The following is a 16,611-nucleotide window of genomic DNA, read 5'->3' as shown; positions in this document are numbered from 1 at the left end:
TGTATGTCTCTCTATATATATCTCTATCTCCTTTCCTTAAGCCATCAACAGCTCTTAGCTGAAAGAGGGATAAGGCCCAAGCAAGGATAGAGAGAGTAGGTATACATATAATTTCTGCCTAATGTCTAGATTATTCTTTTATAAATTTATTTTTTACATTTAAAAAAGTTACCTGTGTGAGTCTTAAGTAATTTAGTTGACTTTCTTTGTATGGTTTAAATATATTTTAACAAACTAAGGAACTTGAACTATATAAAATATCTTCAATATTTGAATCTTAACATGTAGCTTTAGAATTGTACAAAGAAACATGTAAAGTAGTAGTAAAATTTGAGCAAACATGTGTTCTATATCTTTTTCAATAACATTTTGAAAATGTGGTTTTATAATGGTCTTACCAGAATCAGTGATTGGGGTATGTTTAACTGTCTTTAAGTTGATAATAAATCCTATGAAATTAGACTTTTTAGAAATAATTAAATGAATCTGTGTTAGCATGACTGTTTAACTCTTTCACATTTCCCCTGGATATTAAATATAAATTGATTTGGGGTATAAATTGGTAGACAGCCTGTTACTGAAGGTGTGTTAATTCAGCATACATGAGCTGTGCCTGGTTTTAGGTTATGGGAAGCTGGCTGGAAGCAGCGGTACTACAAGAACAAATTTGATGTGGATGCAGCTGATGAGAAATTCCGTCGGAAAGTTGTGCAGTCGTACGTTGAAGGACTTTGCTGGGTTCTTAGATATTATTACCAGGTACAAAAAGAATATTTTCCTCTGAATTTGTAGTTAATCATTTAAGAAAAATAGTAATTTCTTTTTTTTTTTTTTTGAGACGGAGTCTTGCTCTGTCGCCCAGGCTGGAGTGCAATGGCGTGATCTTGGCTCACTGCAACCTCCGCCTCCCGGGTTCAAGCGATTCTCCTGCCTCAGCCTAATGAGTAGCTGGGATTACAGAGCGCACCACCACGCCCGGCTAATTTTTGTATATTTAGTAGAGACGGGGTTTCACCATGTTGGTCAGGCTGGTCTCCAACTCCTGACCTCGTGATCCGCCTGCCTCGGCCTTGTAAAGTACTGGGGTTACAGGCATGAGCCACTACGCCCAGCCAGGTAATTTCTGTACTAATAGTATTATTGAGCTGGATCCTGAAAACAAACCCAGGCTCATTTTTTAAAGCTCACTATTCAGAAGTCCATAATTGTAAATACTTATTTGTGAAGACTTGGAAGCTTCTTAGGTATTAATATAGAAACAAAGCTAATTTTTGTTAAAAGTATTTTCAGCATCAAGAATGTGGTTGACTGCACTTTGTCTTTAAGATGATGAAAGGTTAGTGCTTTTTAAATTGGAGTATAAAAATAACTGAGTAATGAATTGACAGTCACTAAATGACTGAACAGAGGACAAAGCCTGGAAAATAACAGTAAGAATTCTAAAGGAATTTGAATGCTACCCTTTTCATAATATAGTGATGATACATGAAGCACATTCTAATTGGAATAACCTGTATCCTACGTTTTGATAATTGGTGAGAGATTAGGTAGACATATTGAGGATTGTAACACTGATAGTTAATATCTGGTTTTGTACTTAGAGAGCAAACCAAGTTAAATTTGGTGTGACCTGGGAATAGATGAAGTTTGTTGACAAGTAGACAGTAACACAGTGCACTGAGTATTGACTATTAAGTATTCTGTTTGCGTGTTTTACTCCTACTGTCAAGATTTAAATTCACTAGACACTGTCAAAACACAGATATCTTTCCTATGAGTATAACTTGCTTTTGTTTTCTTGTTGGTGTGTTTACTCACATGTTTTTGTAGTCAAAAGAAACTTGTCAGGTGAAAATATAATGGTGAATTTTAAAATGAAACTCATGGCTATTTTACTCTCAACCGCTGTTCCAATAATGTCTCCTACCACCTTACATGCTCAGTAAATGTCAGCTGTGACTGCTTTTGGTTTTACTTGATGATGACAGCTCTAGAGATGGAAAGAAATGTCACCAAATGTATTTTAAGGATAGAAATTTTCACCAAATTGTGTTTGTGAATATGAAGTTTGGCAGTAACTACTGATTTTTCAAAGATGCTTTGTAGTATTTTTAAAGTCAGAGCCGTTGATATGAATTAGAAACTTTAAACTTAAACAATTTTTAGGAGTCATGGAAAAGATCAGTATTTGGAATATATACCAAAAGTCATGTGTTTTATGAATAGAGTATTATAGGTTAACAGTCTAATTTTTGTTTTTTTAATTGTGTTCATCATTAACATAGGTTTTTTATTTTGTTGTTACTTTTTAATGATTCTAGGGCTGTGCTTCCTGGAAGTGGTATTATCCATTTCATTATGCACCATTTGCTTCAGACTTTGAAGGCATTGCAGACATGCCATCTGATTTTGAGAAGGGTACAAAACCGGTAAGCTTAGTTACTTAAAGTCATAAAATTTATAGAATTTTGGATTAGGTAATAATCTTGGGTCTTTTAACATTTTTTTTTTTGTTTGTTTGCAGTTTAAACCACTGGAACAACTTATGGGAGTTTTTCCAGCTGCAAGTGGTAATTTTCTACCTCCATCATGGCGGAAGCTCATGAGTGATCCTGTGAGTCTCAGTATTTTGAATGTGTGGGTGACAGGATTTTTGTCATACATTTTATTACTATTAGTTACAATTGCTTTTGCAGCTGATAGTTAAAACAGTGAAGTACAGAAAGAAAGTATGTTTTTTACTCCAAACACACATATATTTCCTGCTTTCTTTGGCCCTACACGGTAGATCGGTTTGTTTTGAGGAGAAATTTTTTGTTTGTTTGTTTTGTTTTTCCAGATGGAGTCTTGCTGTGTTGCCCAGGCTGGAGTGCAGTGGCACTATCTTGGTTCACTGCAAAGTTCCGCCTCCCAGAGTCACACTATTTTCCTGCCTCAGCCTCCTGAGTAGCTGGGACTACAGGCGCCTGCCACCATGCCTGACTAATTTTTTATATTTTTAGTAGAGATGGGGTTTCACTGTATTAGCCAGTATGGTCTCGATCTCCTGACTTCATGATCTGCCCACCTCGGCCTCCCAAAGTGCTGGAATTACAGGTGTGAGCCACTGCGCCTGGCTGGGGAGAAATTTTTATAACAGTCATTTTGTTCTCTAGCTACCTGTAAATCTTTAATTTTCTTTGTTCCAGCCATATATGGTAGCCACCAGAGATGAGGAGACTGCCTTACCCAAAATCACCTGTGAACTTGTTTTGTATGCTAGCTAGAAAGAGTGAGACCGAGCCAGGAAGTAGGAAGTGTTAGAGTATGTAAACACTTTACTTTCTGCCTGCCTGAGGCCCATAGTTGTCAATTCTAAAATTCTTCTACAATAATGCTTTTTCTTTTCATCTTTTAAAATGACGTTGTTCATTTTGTTTTACTAGGGATTAATGACCTAATATCTCCTAACATTTTTTAAAAGGAATGCACTTTATTTTCTCATCAGACCTTATAACTTGAATGAAAGTCATATCAAATTCTTCATAACAGAGATGTGTGACTTCTGTTTTGATTCTTTACTTTTCTCCCTGATACAGGATTCTAGTATAATTGACTTCTATCCTGAAGATTTTGCTATTGATTTGAATGGGAAGAAATATGCATGGCAAGGTAAAATTTAGATGTTCTTTTCTGGTAAAACTATGAGCAAACATAATTTTTGAAATGAAAGAATTCTGTAAAAGATAAATATTTTAGCCTGGGCAACGTGGTGAAATCTCATCTTTACAAAAAATACAAAAATTAGCCTGGCGTGGTGGCTTGCACCTGTAGTCCCATCTACTTGGGAGGCTGAGGTGGGAGGATTGCTTGAGTCTAGGAGGTCTGGGTTACAGGCAGCCATGACTGCACCACCACATTCCAGCCTGGGGGACAGAGTGAGGCCCTGTCTCATAAATAAATACATACATACATACATACATACATACATACATACATACTTTAAAAGGTAAATATTTTAAGAGTTATATGTGAAATATTGATATTTCTCCATCCAACTTGGGATTAGCAATGATTAATAGCAAATTTAATTATAACATTCTTAGAAGCAGTAAATTGGGTTGAAATAGGTTGATAATTACATCTTTTGGTTCCTTTGTGATTAATTAATGGGGCTTGTTACATTCAGTGGTCAGTAGCTCATTATCACCTTTTGAGGTTGCTGAGAAATACAGAAACACAGGAGTGTCCATGTGGAGATTTACGTATACTCCATGGAAACTTTTGAAAAATATGCCAGAAACTTTTATTTAGTTTAAATACTTGATGTTGATCATTACTTTTCCTGCTACTTTTTCATTCCATTAACAGATTTTGTAGGAATGGCTATATAAAATTAGTACTGACTTTAAGGTGCTGTTTACCACTCAACCAATATGTGATGATGATTGAATGTAAAATACAATAAAGAAATATCTCTTACACTGTAAACCAGCTGTTGTTTCACACTAAAGCCATCCTGCAGCAAATTATTTAACCCTTTCTTCCACCAAACATTTTCCTAGGGTAATAAACACATTTGGTAAAATCATATTTTCTTTTTTTTCTTATTCCCTGTGGTTGGAATGGCCAATGAAATGGCTTACAGAGGGAGTCTTGAGACAAAGGGGAATAAATAATATAATTTACTAATTGAAAAATCATGAGGCTTTGGAGTTGGCTTGATTTATGTAGTAGTGGAAGTATCATATCACTTCAGTAGAATGATCATGGAAATGCACCCATTGGGGTTATATAAGTGTTGTGTGCTTCATGATGATGTATTATTCCATGTTAAATGGATTGGAGATTCGGGTTTTTCAAGATGCTTTGTGGAGAATGTCTTAATTAAAGCAGAGAGAGAAGATGCATAGGACAGTGAGAGATGTAAAAGTACTAAGTAAATTAATTAAGAAGCAAATATATGTTTGTGTGTGTTAAATAAGTAAATTATTAAATCATTGGGTTTATTAAGTAGATAATTAAGTATATAAACATGCAGGTGACTTGTCAACTCTGTCATTGTGGTATGTATTATTTCTTTCACTGATGGGATATTTTCAATATAACTTAACTCTAGGGGAAAAGTAAGGTAATGTACAAGAGTTTAGATTTCTTCACATCCTCTCCAACATTTGTTATTTTGTTTTCATTAGTAATAACCATGCTAATGGGTGTGAATGGTATTTCACTGTGGTGGCGATATGCATTCCCTAATGATGAGTGATACTGAACATCATTTTGTTTGCTTTTTGGCCATTTCTAAATCTTTGGAAAAATGTCTTTTCAGGTCCTTTGCCCAATTTTGAATTGGGATTGATTTTGTTTTTTGCATTATAGAAGTTTTTTAATATATTCTAGACATTAATCTTTTATTGAATATATGATTTGCATATATTTTCTCTCATTCTGTGGATTATCTTTTCACCCTGCGATGATGTCCTTTGATGCACACAAGTTTTAAATTTTGATGAAATCAAATTTATCTTTTTTGTTGCTTCCTGTGCTTTTGGTGTCATATCCAAGAAATCTTTACCAAATCCGACATCATGAATCTTTCTTCCTATGTTTACTTCTAAAAGTTATACAGTTTTAGCTCTTACATTTAAGTCTGTGATCCATTTTGAGTTAATTTTTGTATATGGTGTAAGGTAATGGTCCAGCTTCATTCTTTTGCGTGTGCATATCCAGTTTTCCTGGCACCACTTGTTGAAAAGACCATTCTTTCCCCCATTGAATAAGTTGGCACTCTTGTTGAAAATTAATTGACCATATATGTAAAGGTTTATTTCTGGGCTTTCTATTCTAGTCCATTGAGCTATGTGTTCTTATGCCAATGCTATACTGTTATAATTACTATAGCTTCGTAGTGAGTTTTGAAGTCAGAAATTGTGTTTTCCAACTTTAATCTTTTTTTTTGAGACGGAGTCTCGCTCTGTCCCCCAGGCTGGAGTGCAGTGGCCGGATCTCAGCTCACTGCAAGCTCCGCCTCCCGGGTTTATGCCATTCTCCTACCTCAGCCTCCCGAGTAGCTGAGTAGCTGGGACTACAGGCGCCCACCACCACGCCTACCTAGCTTTTTTTGTATTTTTTAGTAGAGACGGGGTTTCACCGGGTTAGCCAGGATGGTCTCGATCTCCTGACCTCGTGATCTGCCCGTCTCGGCCTCCCAAAGTGTTGGGATTACAGGCGTGAGCCACCGCGCCCGGCCTCCAACTTTATTCTTATTCAAGGTCCCTTGAGATTTCACATGAATTTTAGGATGGGTTTAAATTTTGACCTCAAATATTTTTGTATTTTATACAATGTTTTATATAAATATTTTTACTTAGCTCAGTAGCGAGAACACACTTTTCTTGAGGTAAAATTTAGTACTGTTGGGAAATATAGTTTCTTCCTCATACATGTTTTTAAAACTTACTTAGTGAAAGTAATGATAATACTTAAACTCTTACCTGGATGAGTACATCTTAATAGAAGATAAAATATATCTGGATACTTCAATATTTTTAAACTTGTGCTTATCAACATTATATGTAATTTTTTTTTTTAAAGACAGAGTCTCACTCTGTCGCCCAGACTGGAGTGCAGTGACGTGATCTTGGCTCACTGTAACCTCTGTCTCGCAGGTCCAAGCAATTCTCCTGCCTCAGCCTCCTGAGTAGCTGGGATTACAGGTGTGTGCCATCACACCCGGCTCATTTTTTTGTATTTTTTGTAGAGGTGGGGTTTTGCCGTGTTGACCAGGCTAGTCCTGAACTCCTGACCTCAGGTAATCCGCCTGCCCTGGCCTCCCAAAGTGGTGTTGGGATTACAGGTGTGAGCCACCGCACTGGGCCCAACATACGTTATTTAAAGGCAATATCATTTTGGTCCATTTGCCTAGTACTATATAGATATATAGCATAGTAGTTTTGATTGCTGTATATTTTATATATGAATAGAAAATTTAAGTAAGTCCATCAAGTCACACAGTGGCAGAGTTAAGACCTGAACTCAGAAAGTCTGATACTGAGCTCATGTTTGAAGTGACTGTGTAATACCTAAATTATTACCACTACTTGGGCTCCCTCTGGGTATTGAAAGAATTCAGTGAGATAATGCATGTAACATAAGAAGTGTTCAAAAACAGTAGCTGCTATTCTCATGTTTACTATCAGCTCACTCCAGCTCTGTCATATCTGGATATAAGGCATTCCTTTCTATGCTGGCCAGTAGGGCTAATTTATTGCTTAGTAACTTCCTTGCTGTTGAGTAGCACTTCACATTGTTAACTGATTGGATTTAGCTTCTGGAATTGATACTGTAGAAAAGTCTTATTATATATATGTATAATATATATATATATAAATATATAGCATGGTTTTATATATGTATATGTACTGGGTAGGACATATATATATCTTAAATGTAGTGGGTAGGAAACAAGCTACATGATGCTGTAGTTTCCCCTTGATATATTTCTCTTAAGTGTATGACTAAATAATATTTTAGCAATTTCCTAGGTTTTCTTCATGTGTTTACCAGTAATTGAATAACCTGACTCACATGTTAGATATTAAGATCCTTGAAATCACTCTTTTAGGCCATTCAAAATTCATACTAGAACTTAGTTTCTTTTTAACTTAAAAAAAAAAAAAAGATCAGGTGCAGTGGCTCACGCCTGTAATCTGAGGACTTTGGGAGGCCAAGTTGGAAGGATTGCTTGAAACGAGGAATTTGAGACTAGCCTGGGTAACACAAGGAGACCTCATCTCTACAAAAATTTTAAAAATTAGCTGGATGTGGTGGTGGCATGTGCCTGTAGTCCCAGCTACTCAGGAGGCTGAAGTGGGAGGATTGCTTGAGGCTGCGAGTCTGAGACTGAGGCTGTGAGTTTGAGACTGCAATGAGAAATGATCATGCCACTGCACTCCAGCCTGGGTGACAGAGTGAGACCTTATCTTAAAAATTAAAAAAATATATCTTACTAGGTAGTAAAATCGAACATGTTTCCTAACTTTGAAAATGCAGTAGCTAAATAATTAAGACTTGGAAACCTTTTCATTTCTCGTAATTTTAAAGGGAATAGTCACAAATAACAGTGGTTTTGAGTAGCAGTAGTTTCAGAATTATTTAACACTATTTAGCATTTGTCTTTGCTATGTATCTTAAAATTTTTATTTAGCCAAAATACTACCTATACTGTGTATAGCAGAAAATACATATGCTTCAATAACTTTGTATATTTTTCTTATAGCATTGTATTAGTGATGTATTTCTTCAAAAATTATGCATCTGGGTCCAAATAAGTGCCCTTAATTTCAGCATACTCCAGAGGATCATTTTAAGCCTCAAATGAATAGCCTCTGTTCTATCCCCTGCCCCCAAGTTATTTAAGCAAGTCTTTAAAATTTTTTTGTATATAATTAGTAGGCTTTAAAATGTAAAAAGAATACTATGGAATTTTAGAGCAGGAGGAGATCCTTGAATTCTGGTTGAACAGAATTAAGTATTTTAGTTGAAATGCTCTCATTTTACAAAAGATGAAACCAAGTACTAGAAAGATGAAAGGACATGCTTAAGCCCTAGGGAGAGTAACTGGCTTGCTTAGGGGCATCTTAGTAACTAAAGTGAGAACATATACTGGTATCTAGGTAGCCATTTGTTCATTTATTTAAAATTTTTATCACCATGGAGTTAAGATTCAGAAAACATGATTTTCCACATAAGCCATTAAAGAATAGAAAATACGTAGAATTTTTTCTTCTGCCACTACATGGAAAATATTAGCATCTGAGTTTTGGCTTAATGAGACAGTAAGAGTTCAATTCCAAAATGTTTTTGTATCAGCAAGGAAACTCTACTAGAAAGGTTGATTTCGACCAATGATAAATTGGAATTTGGGTGATCCTGGTAGCAGGGGTGGTTCATTTGCACTTGTTTTCCCAGGTGTTGCCCTCTTGCCATTCGTGGATGAGCGAAGGCTACGAGCTGCCCTAGAAGAGGTATACCCAGACCTCACTCCAGAAGAGAGTAAGAATTATACTTCTTAGTTAACATTGATCTGTGTAATATACACTTTATATTTCTGTATAAAATTAGACCTTCCTTCCCCCATTTGTCAAATTTCCCATAAAGGGGGGCATAAATCATTGATTTTATTTTCTTATTACAGACGTTGACTTTGCTTCTTAATTCATTATCTGTAAGTTGAGTAGTAGTTAAATAAAATGTTTTAACTTACAAGTATTTGTTAAATTTTTAAAAAAGCAATACTTCAACAATATCCTTTGGCATTTTGATTCTTATACGATATGCACGCACGAAAGTATCTTTTGCCTGTTGGGAAGGTATTACTCATTTTCTCCATCTGCCTTCTCCCCTACTCCTCCTTCCCCCAAATAATAACTACTTTGTTTAAAAGGTTAGGGTGAAACAAAAGCATGTACTCTTAGAGTGCTAACTTGAAATATGACATAAAAGGAGGTATTTTGTAATTAATACTGACAATAAAAAGTATTCATCTTCAGAAATTGCAAAGCTGGGCTCTATTGAAAAATTTAATACCATTATAATAAGCCTCTAGAAACAATTTCTGTATCAAAAGGATTGTCTTTTAGAACAATCTTTTCATCAGATGACACTGTTTATGTTTCCTCAGGGAATGATTATGTATTATACTAAGAAATTGAGTTTATTATAAATAAGAAAACATTGTCCTTTATCTTGCAGTGTATTTATATATATTTCAGTGGGTTTTTTAAATGATAATTATTGATCTTTTTGAAACTTTTTTGTTAAAATATTGTTTTTCTCGTAGAGGCACATCACACATTTAGATTATCACTATAATTAAAAAATTGATTTTTAATTGATATGTAATAAGTTACATATTTTTGGGGTCCATGTGGTATTTTGATACCTATATACAATATGTGCTGATCAAAATAGGGTAATTGGGATATCCATAACCTCACATTTATCTTTTCTTTGTGCTGGGAACATTACAGTTTTTTTCTTCTATTTTGAAATATGTAATAAATTACTAACTTCCTCACAGTACTATCAAATACTAGAACTTACTGTTGTCTAACTTATCACTTTAAAATTATTTTTCATAAATTTTATAATTAAGTTCTTAACATTTAGATGCTTTCCCTTGTTTTATGCTCATAAAAATTGGTCTTGCAGTTTTTTATGTGTAGGTCTTATTCTTTTCTTTTCCCCTAGCCAGAAGAAACAGCCTTGGAGGTGATGTCTTATTTGTGGGGAAACATCACCCACTCCATGACTTCATTTTAGAGCTGTACCAGACAGGTTCCACAGAGGTATGTTACGCAATTTGGTTAATTAGAAATGCACTTTTTAAAATTGTAAAATACGCATAACATAAAATTTACCATTGTAACGATTTTTAAGTGGTGATAATTCTGTGGCATTAAGTATATTTACAGTGTTGTATAACCATCAACACTTTTTCAGAACTTTTTCATCTTCCCAAATATAATTTCTGTACCTTTTAAATAATATTAAATAATATTAAATAATATATCCTCATTCTGCCCTTCTCATTCTCTAGTAACTTCTACTTTCTACCTCTGTGAATTTGATACCTGTGTTCTTGATACTTCATATAAGTGAAATGATACAGTATTTTGTATTGGTTTTGTGTCTGGCTTATTTCATTTAGCATAATGTTTTCAAGGTTCATTGATATTGTAGCATGTATCAGAATTTCATACATTTTTATGGCTGAATAATACTCTATTTGTATGTGTACTTTTTAATCCACTTATCTATTGGTAAATATTTGGGTTTGTTTCTGCCTTTCGGCTCTTATAAATGATGCTGCTATGAACACTCAAGAATCTGCTTGAGTCCCAGTTTTCCATTCTTTGCATATGAGATCAGAAATGCATTTTTCCACAGCCAGTGGATGTACCCCCTGAACTATGTCATGGGATTCAAGGAAAGTTTTCTTTGGATGAAGAAGCCATTCTTCCAGATCAGTAAGTTTCATTTTGTATATAATTGAGGTGACTGGAAGGAAGTTTAGTTAGGATTTTTTTCCTTGTTGTCTAAATGTTTATTTTCTAATAATAGTGAGAAAATTGTGTTTAAAATAAGACAAAACCTTGCTGACTGAAAAAGGCTTGCGTCCAAAGCCCAGCTCTTCATAGTAGCTGTGTCACCTTGTGCAGGGAGATCTGGGAGTCCCTTGCAGGATATTCCGAAGGTCAAAGCTCTTTTCATAATGATACTAAGATGTTCTGGTGTTACTTGCTTTTCTTATACTTCCTCTCTTGAGTGCACAGTGGAGTTTTTCAGAGGCCTCTCAAGAGATAGAAGCAGAGGAAAGTAGCTATTAAACAGATACTAACCAGATATTAATGAAATTTTTGAAAGTGTACAACAGTGACATTGTTTTGCTTTGTAAAAAATAGCTTTTCATAAGAATTATTTATGTTAACATGTAGGGTTATCTTTAATTATTTTAAAATTTCTTAGTCATAATTTTTAATGGGTAAATGTTCATAAATATAACCACTATAAACAAAAGCCCTTTGAGATTTAAGAATGTAAAAGGGTTCTGAGACCAGAGTTTGTGAACCACGTCTCAAGGGTACATTTCCAGGAATGGAACTGCTGGCCATAGAGTATGTGTATCTTCATTTTTTTTCTAGGTAATATTTCTAAATGGGTTTTCAAAGTGGTTACACTGTGTTGTAATCCCAGTGGCAGTTTCTGAGAGATCTTGTTTCTCTACATTTTGGCAAACCCTTGTCACAACTTTTAATTTCTGTCAGTCTGGTGGATGCTTATTGACATCTTGTGGTTTATAGTTGCAGTTCTCTGAGTGTTAATGAGATTGAATGCCTTATGGTTAATAGTTAGCCATTTCATTTATGTGGTACTTACTGTTTTTTTAAAGATATAAATGGTTTTATTGTTTGTGTTAGTGCATTCTAATGATTTATCTTTTCTGAAGACTAACAAACGTAGCAACATCTTATTTTCACTTACCTAAAAGGTTACAGTTTACAGATAGATGTTTCTTCTCTTGTTTCCTTCTAGAATAGTATGTTCTCCTGTTCCTATGTTAAGGGATCTGACACAGAACACTGTAGTCAGGTAAGTTTTCCAAAATTCATGGCATTCACTGAGAACATAGCTCTGAACTTGCAAATCCATTTTAAAAGACCTCTGATTCACAAGGAAATGGCAGCTGTTAATCCACCAGTGCTTTGAGATTGGAGAGTCCCTGTGTTGCAGACCTTAGAGCAGAGCCTCTTGACTCTAAATTATGTATATTGTTAAGGTTACTGCTTTAACATGCTTGCTTATCTGTTTTCTGGTTTCCCATGACAACCTGTAATTCTTCCTGGATTAGGCAAGTGGGAAGTAAAGAGTAGGAGTATCTAGCAGTTTGTTATATAGGAACAAACAGAACTCTACACCCCAGAGGTTCACACAGCTTCCTTGCATTACAACAGACTATTTTACTTATGTTTATAATCAAGGCCCTGCAGGGTTTGAAAACAAAAATATTCTGTAGTATATTTTAGTTAAGATGACGTAGAACAGAATATATTTGTGAAAATTTTTATTAGCAATTATAAACTTAAAGGGCTAATTTCCTGTCTCTGGAAAACTAATTTATATCTCAGTTCTTTGGTGCTGACAGCATATTCTATTGAGTAAAAATAATATAAAATGTAATATGACCGTTTGGACTAAAAGCCAACAAATTGACTACTCTTTTGTATTATATAATGACAAATTTTGATGGCAGAATTTAGTTGTCATTTTCACCAATCTTTAGGTAAGACTAAAGCAAACACATCTCAGGTATTCAAGAATTTGATAAAAGCCTGCTAATCCTGAATCCTCCTTTTCTATCCATTTTTGTTTCTCTCCCCCTCAGGAAATATTTTAGATTTTTTTTTAGATTTGCCTTTGTGAAGTATAAACATGTTTATTTCCTGTCTTTAATGGATTCAGGTAGTAAATGATTGCCATTCTGGAAAGGCTTTTATTTAAAGAAAACTATTGTGAATTCGGAAAATCTTTCTGGATGAGTTGCTTACATTTATCTTTAGGTATAAGTTTTTGTTTATCTTTACACCTAATTTGTCCTGGCTCTTTGTCTTTGTGCTCTTTTGTTAAGGGTGGGGTACAGAATTGAAAGCCACGCTCCTAAACCCATCACAAACAATCTGGCTCTGACAAATTCATTGTGAACACTGTATTAACCCTTGGGGTCTCTGGCTTGCATTAAAGCATTGGCGCTTCAGGCCAATTAATTCCACGGTTCTCTCTTTGGATTGTCACGTTTGCTTGTGCTTCTCAATTTTTCTGCATATATTCAAGGGCCTTCCTGCCTAACCCTCTAGAAATAGTTAATTCTACTTAACTATCTAATTAGGATAGAGAGGCTTGCCTAGAGGAGAGTTACAGAATTAATGGACACATTTTGGAATTTTTGTTTGGATGATGATGTTGGTTGGTTGTTTCTGAGCCTAAAGGGGCCTTTGGTATTTAGTATACACTGTGTTCACAAGATTATTAAATTTATGAAACAGGCCAGGCACTGTGGCTCACACCTGTAATCCCAGCACTTTAGGAGGCCAGAATGGGTGGATCATCTGAGATCAGGAGTTCAAGACTAGCCTGGCCAACATGGTGAAACCCTATCTCTACTAAAACTACAAAAAATTAGCCGGGCATGGTGGTGGTACACACCTGTAGTCCCAGCTACTCGGGAGGCTGAGGTGAGAGAACTGCTTGAACCTGGGAGGCCAAAGCCTCAGTGAGCCAAGATCAGCCACTTGGGCAACAGAGCAAGACTCCATCTGAAAAAAAAAAAAAAAATGTATTAAACAAATCCCAGATCTAAATGCATATTCAGGTATATGTTGAAAATAACTTTATAATAAAATCAATTAAATTAGGTTAATTTGCTGAAGATTTGTGGGAGACTGAAGTTAACTTCCCTTAAGTAAAAGTAATTTTCAGTGCTTTCTTTGAAGGGTGGCAACATTAGGCTGAGATCCAGGTTTTACAGCAGATTTTTGCATTGTTTGTTTTAGGGCTCATTATAGATTCCAGTGTTAAATTTGCTTTATAACTTTAAATTATAATTTTCAGATTTAAAAAAATCTCAAAATATACTCACCAGTCATTTGCCAGTTATTTCTCTTTTGACTCCTGGCATTTTTTCCTCTTCCTTATTTAAAAACATCTAGTATCCCATTTGATATTTGAGAAATCGTTTCCTCAAGTTGAGTTTAGGTAAGTTCTTCCCATTGTATTCATTCTTATCTGTAGTGCTCAGGAAGTATGTTATACAGGCTGTTGAAGTCCCTTAAATTCGTAGACAGACCCTTAGAGAATATGGTCAACTCTAACCTAGGAGATCATATATTTTTTTCCCATTTCTAATTCCATAAATTACTCAACATATTAGCTTCTGCATGTGACTTTAAAATCATAGAAGAGTTTTCCTCCCAATCTGTCATCTGAAGGGTAAGTGCATATGCGTGCTTTTACTTTTTCAAGGTCTGACGTAGCTTGGCAGGGCCCTGGCTCTGTGCCTGAACCCCCAAGTCCTCAGGATGCTTCCTTCCTGCCCAGGCTGATCCCTTCAGTACCCTTTGACCTCTGCCCCTCTCTCCTGTTGTTTGAAGTGCCCTTCCTTTCTTTTCTCCACCTGCCCCATAGCCTGCCGTTTATTGCTTTTCTTTTCTTCTAAAGCATAATTTATACAGTTTTTATGTATGTTGTTTCCAGCAGTAGTGTCGTTAGGTTTTTTTTTCCTCATAGCACCCAGCAGCATAGTTATAAACCCATATTTAAAAAGCTCAGTTGTTCATAAAAAAGCTCAGTTGTTCATAATGTTGCAACAAGTGTTTTCCAAAGTCTTTGAAGAGCTTAAACTTTTTTCTTCAGGGGAGTGTTTCTCAGACTTTTTGTATTCATTTTTGGATGAATCAGACAAGGTATAGAATGTTTTGTCTCTTCAAGGAGATTTTTTGTTTTAATGTGGATGTGTATGAAGATGGATTTTTAAAGTAACTATTTCTGTAGCATTTGCAAGGCTTGTGCTTGGCAAGCAGATAATTCGAAATCCAAAGCCTGAAGGAAGTGGAATACATGTAGTCAGCAGTGGATTTGATGGTGGAAAACAGTTGGGAAAGTTTCACTTTCACTGCCTGCAGTACTTTATAGGATGCTGAATTGGTTAACCTCTTCTGATAGAATGTCACAATTCTATAAACTCTTTAAGTGTTTTAAAATGTCAAGTATATGAATCATGAAATTTCCCTGCAAGAACAGTTTGCCTTTGTATGCCAATTTAGCATTAATTATGGAATGTGTCAGGGAAAGGTTGTGTAAAAATGAAACTTGATATTTGGAGTTTTCTGCTTTCTTTGTGAAGTGTGCTAACATTCTCTAACAGTAATTCTTAAAATAGCATTTCTAAGGATAATTCTTAAAGCGAATCAGAAAAAGGCGTTCTATATTCCATTCCTTTTCTGCTGAGACTTTGCTACAATATTTTCTTAACAGCAGTGCTGGAAGTGCTACTTGTGATATAAACAAAAGCACTGTTCAGTTTTCTTATTTTCAACCATGCTTAGGTTTTAAATTTTTATTTACTTTTCCCTTGGTGTGTTTATGAAGACAACCAAGCGATTAAAATAGGTTACCTGTCAAGGAAAGGATCTGTTATGCTGCTTGGGGGAAAGCTGGTCTGGTACATAAAAGCTTGATGCATCAACAGTGTTTCACCTGCATTTGGAAAAAGTGGATAAAAATACTATTGTTTAAAAATACTTCAGTTTACAGAATTAGATGAAGTAATACAAATCTAAACACAAGTCTCTTACCTCAGCTGGGCAGACTGTTGAGTCTATAGGCTGTGTTAACTCATTTCCTTCCTCTGCTTTTCAGAGCTTGTGTGAGGGTGCTTCTCTCTTTACCTCAGTGTTACTTACTACTTCCCTAGATAAGCTCTCCACAAGTAAACCCTTTTGCGTCTGATGATGGAATTTAAATGACATAGACATGAAAAAAATAAAAGACCTTCAAAAGTTTGGATCCATATAAAAAGTTACCTTTTGAGTCTTTGCCTAATGGGTTCCTGCTTAGCCTGTGTGACTTTTAGGAAGTTTGTTTGAATCTGAGTCATGGCTGTTATCACATTGGAAAAATACATTTCTAAAAACACAATAGATCTTAGCATACATTTTTGGGAACAAATTAAAATACTAAAAATTGTTCAACCCTTGGAAGCTTAATCCATTTTAGGAGAGAGTGTGTCTTCAAATTGTTCTCAGAAATCCAAGGAAAAATGGTATTAATACTTTGTTGTCATTAGTGTCCTTGTCTTTGAATGGAAACTTCCAAACTTATTTTTAGATACTCCTTTTCTATCTCCTAATGGTTTGTATTTTATTAAGTGTGTAGATCTTTTTGTTGAGTGTGGTTCTGAGGGGAAGTAGGGATGATCTTGGAGACTGTCCTATTGACTTGGAAAGTTTTTCCCTTTCAGAGCAGGAGCATGAATAATGGAATTTTAAAAACAATTTTGTTAAGGAACAATTGGGA

General features: G+C 35.2%; 1 protein-coding gene across 2 annotated transcripts in view; it reads left to right on the top strand.

The window, feature by feature from the left end:
• The window catches only part of XRN2 (5'-3' exoribonuclease 2), an 89,013-nt gene that overhangs the window by 43,679 nt on the left and 28,723 nt on the right, over window positions 1-16,611 (top strand). For both annotated transcript variants that reach the window (XM_023191881.3, XM_023191882.3), the window contains 8 exons: window positions 624-759; window positions 2,322-2,429; window positions 2,525-2,614; window positions 3,579-3,651; window positions 8,950-9,033; window positions 10,231-10,328; window positions 10,930-11,009; window positions 12,076-12,132. In XM_023191881.3, the coding sequence (XP_023047649.2) occupies window positions 624-759; window positions 2,322-2,429; window positions 2,525-2,614; window positions 3,579-3,651; window positions 8,950-9,033; window positions 10,231-10,328; window positions 10,930-11,009; window positions 12,076-12,132 (726 nt within the window). The remainder of the gene's footprint in view (window positions 1-623; window positions 760-2,321; window positions 2,430-2,524; window positions 2,615-3,578; window positions 3,652-8,949; window positions 9,034-10,230; window positions 10,329-10,929; window positions 11,010-12,075; window positions 12,133-16,611) is intronic.

The sequence above is a fragment of the Piliocolobus tephrosceles genome, chromosome 20, assembly GCF_002776525.5.
Source record: "Piliocolobus tephrosceles isolate RC106 chromosome 20, ASM277652v3, whole genome shotgun sequence".
NCBI lineage: Eukaryota > Metazoa > Chordata > Mammalia > Primates > Cercopithecidae > Piliocolobus > Piliocolobus tephrosceles.
The sequence above is the reverse complement of the archived record's forward strand: the minus strand, read 5'-3'. Positions and strand labels throughout refer to the sequence as shown.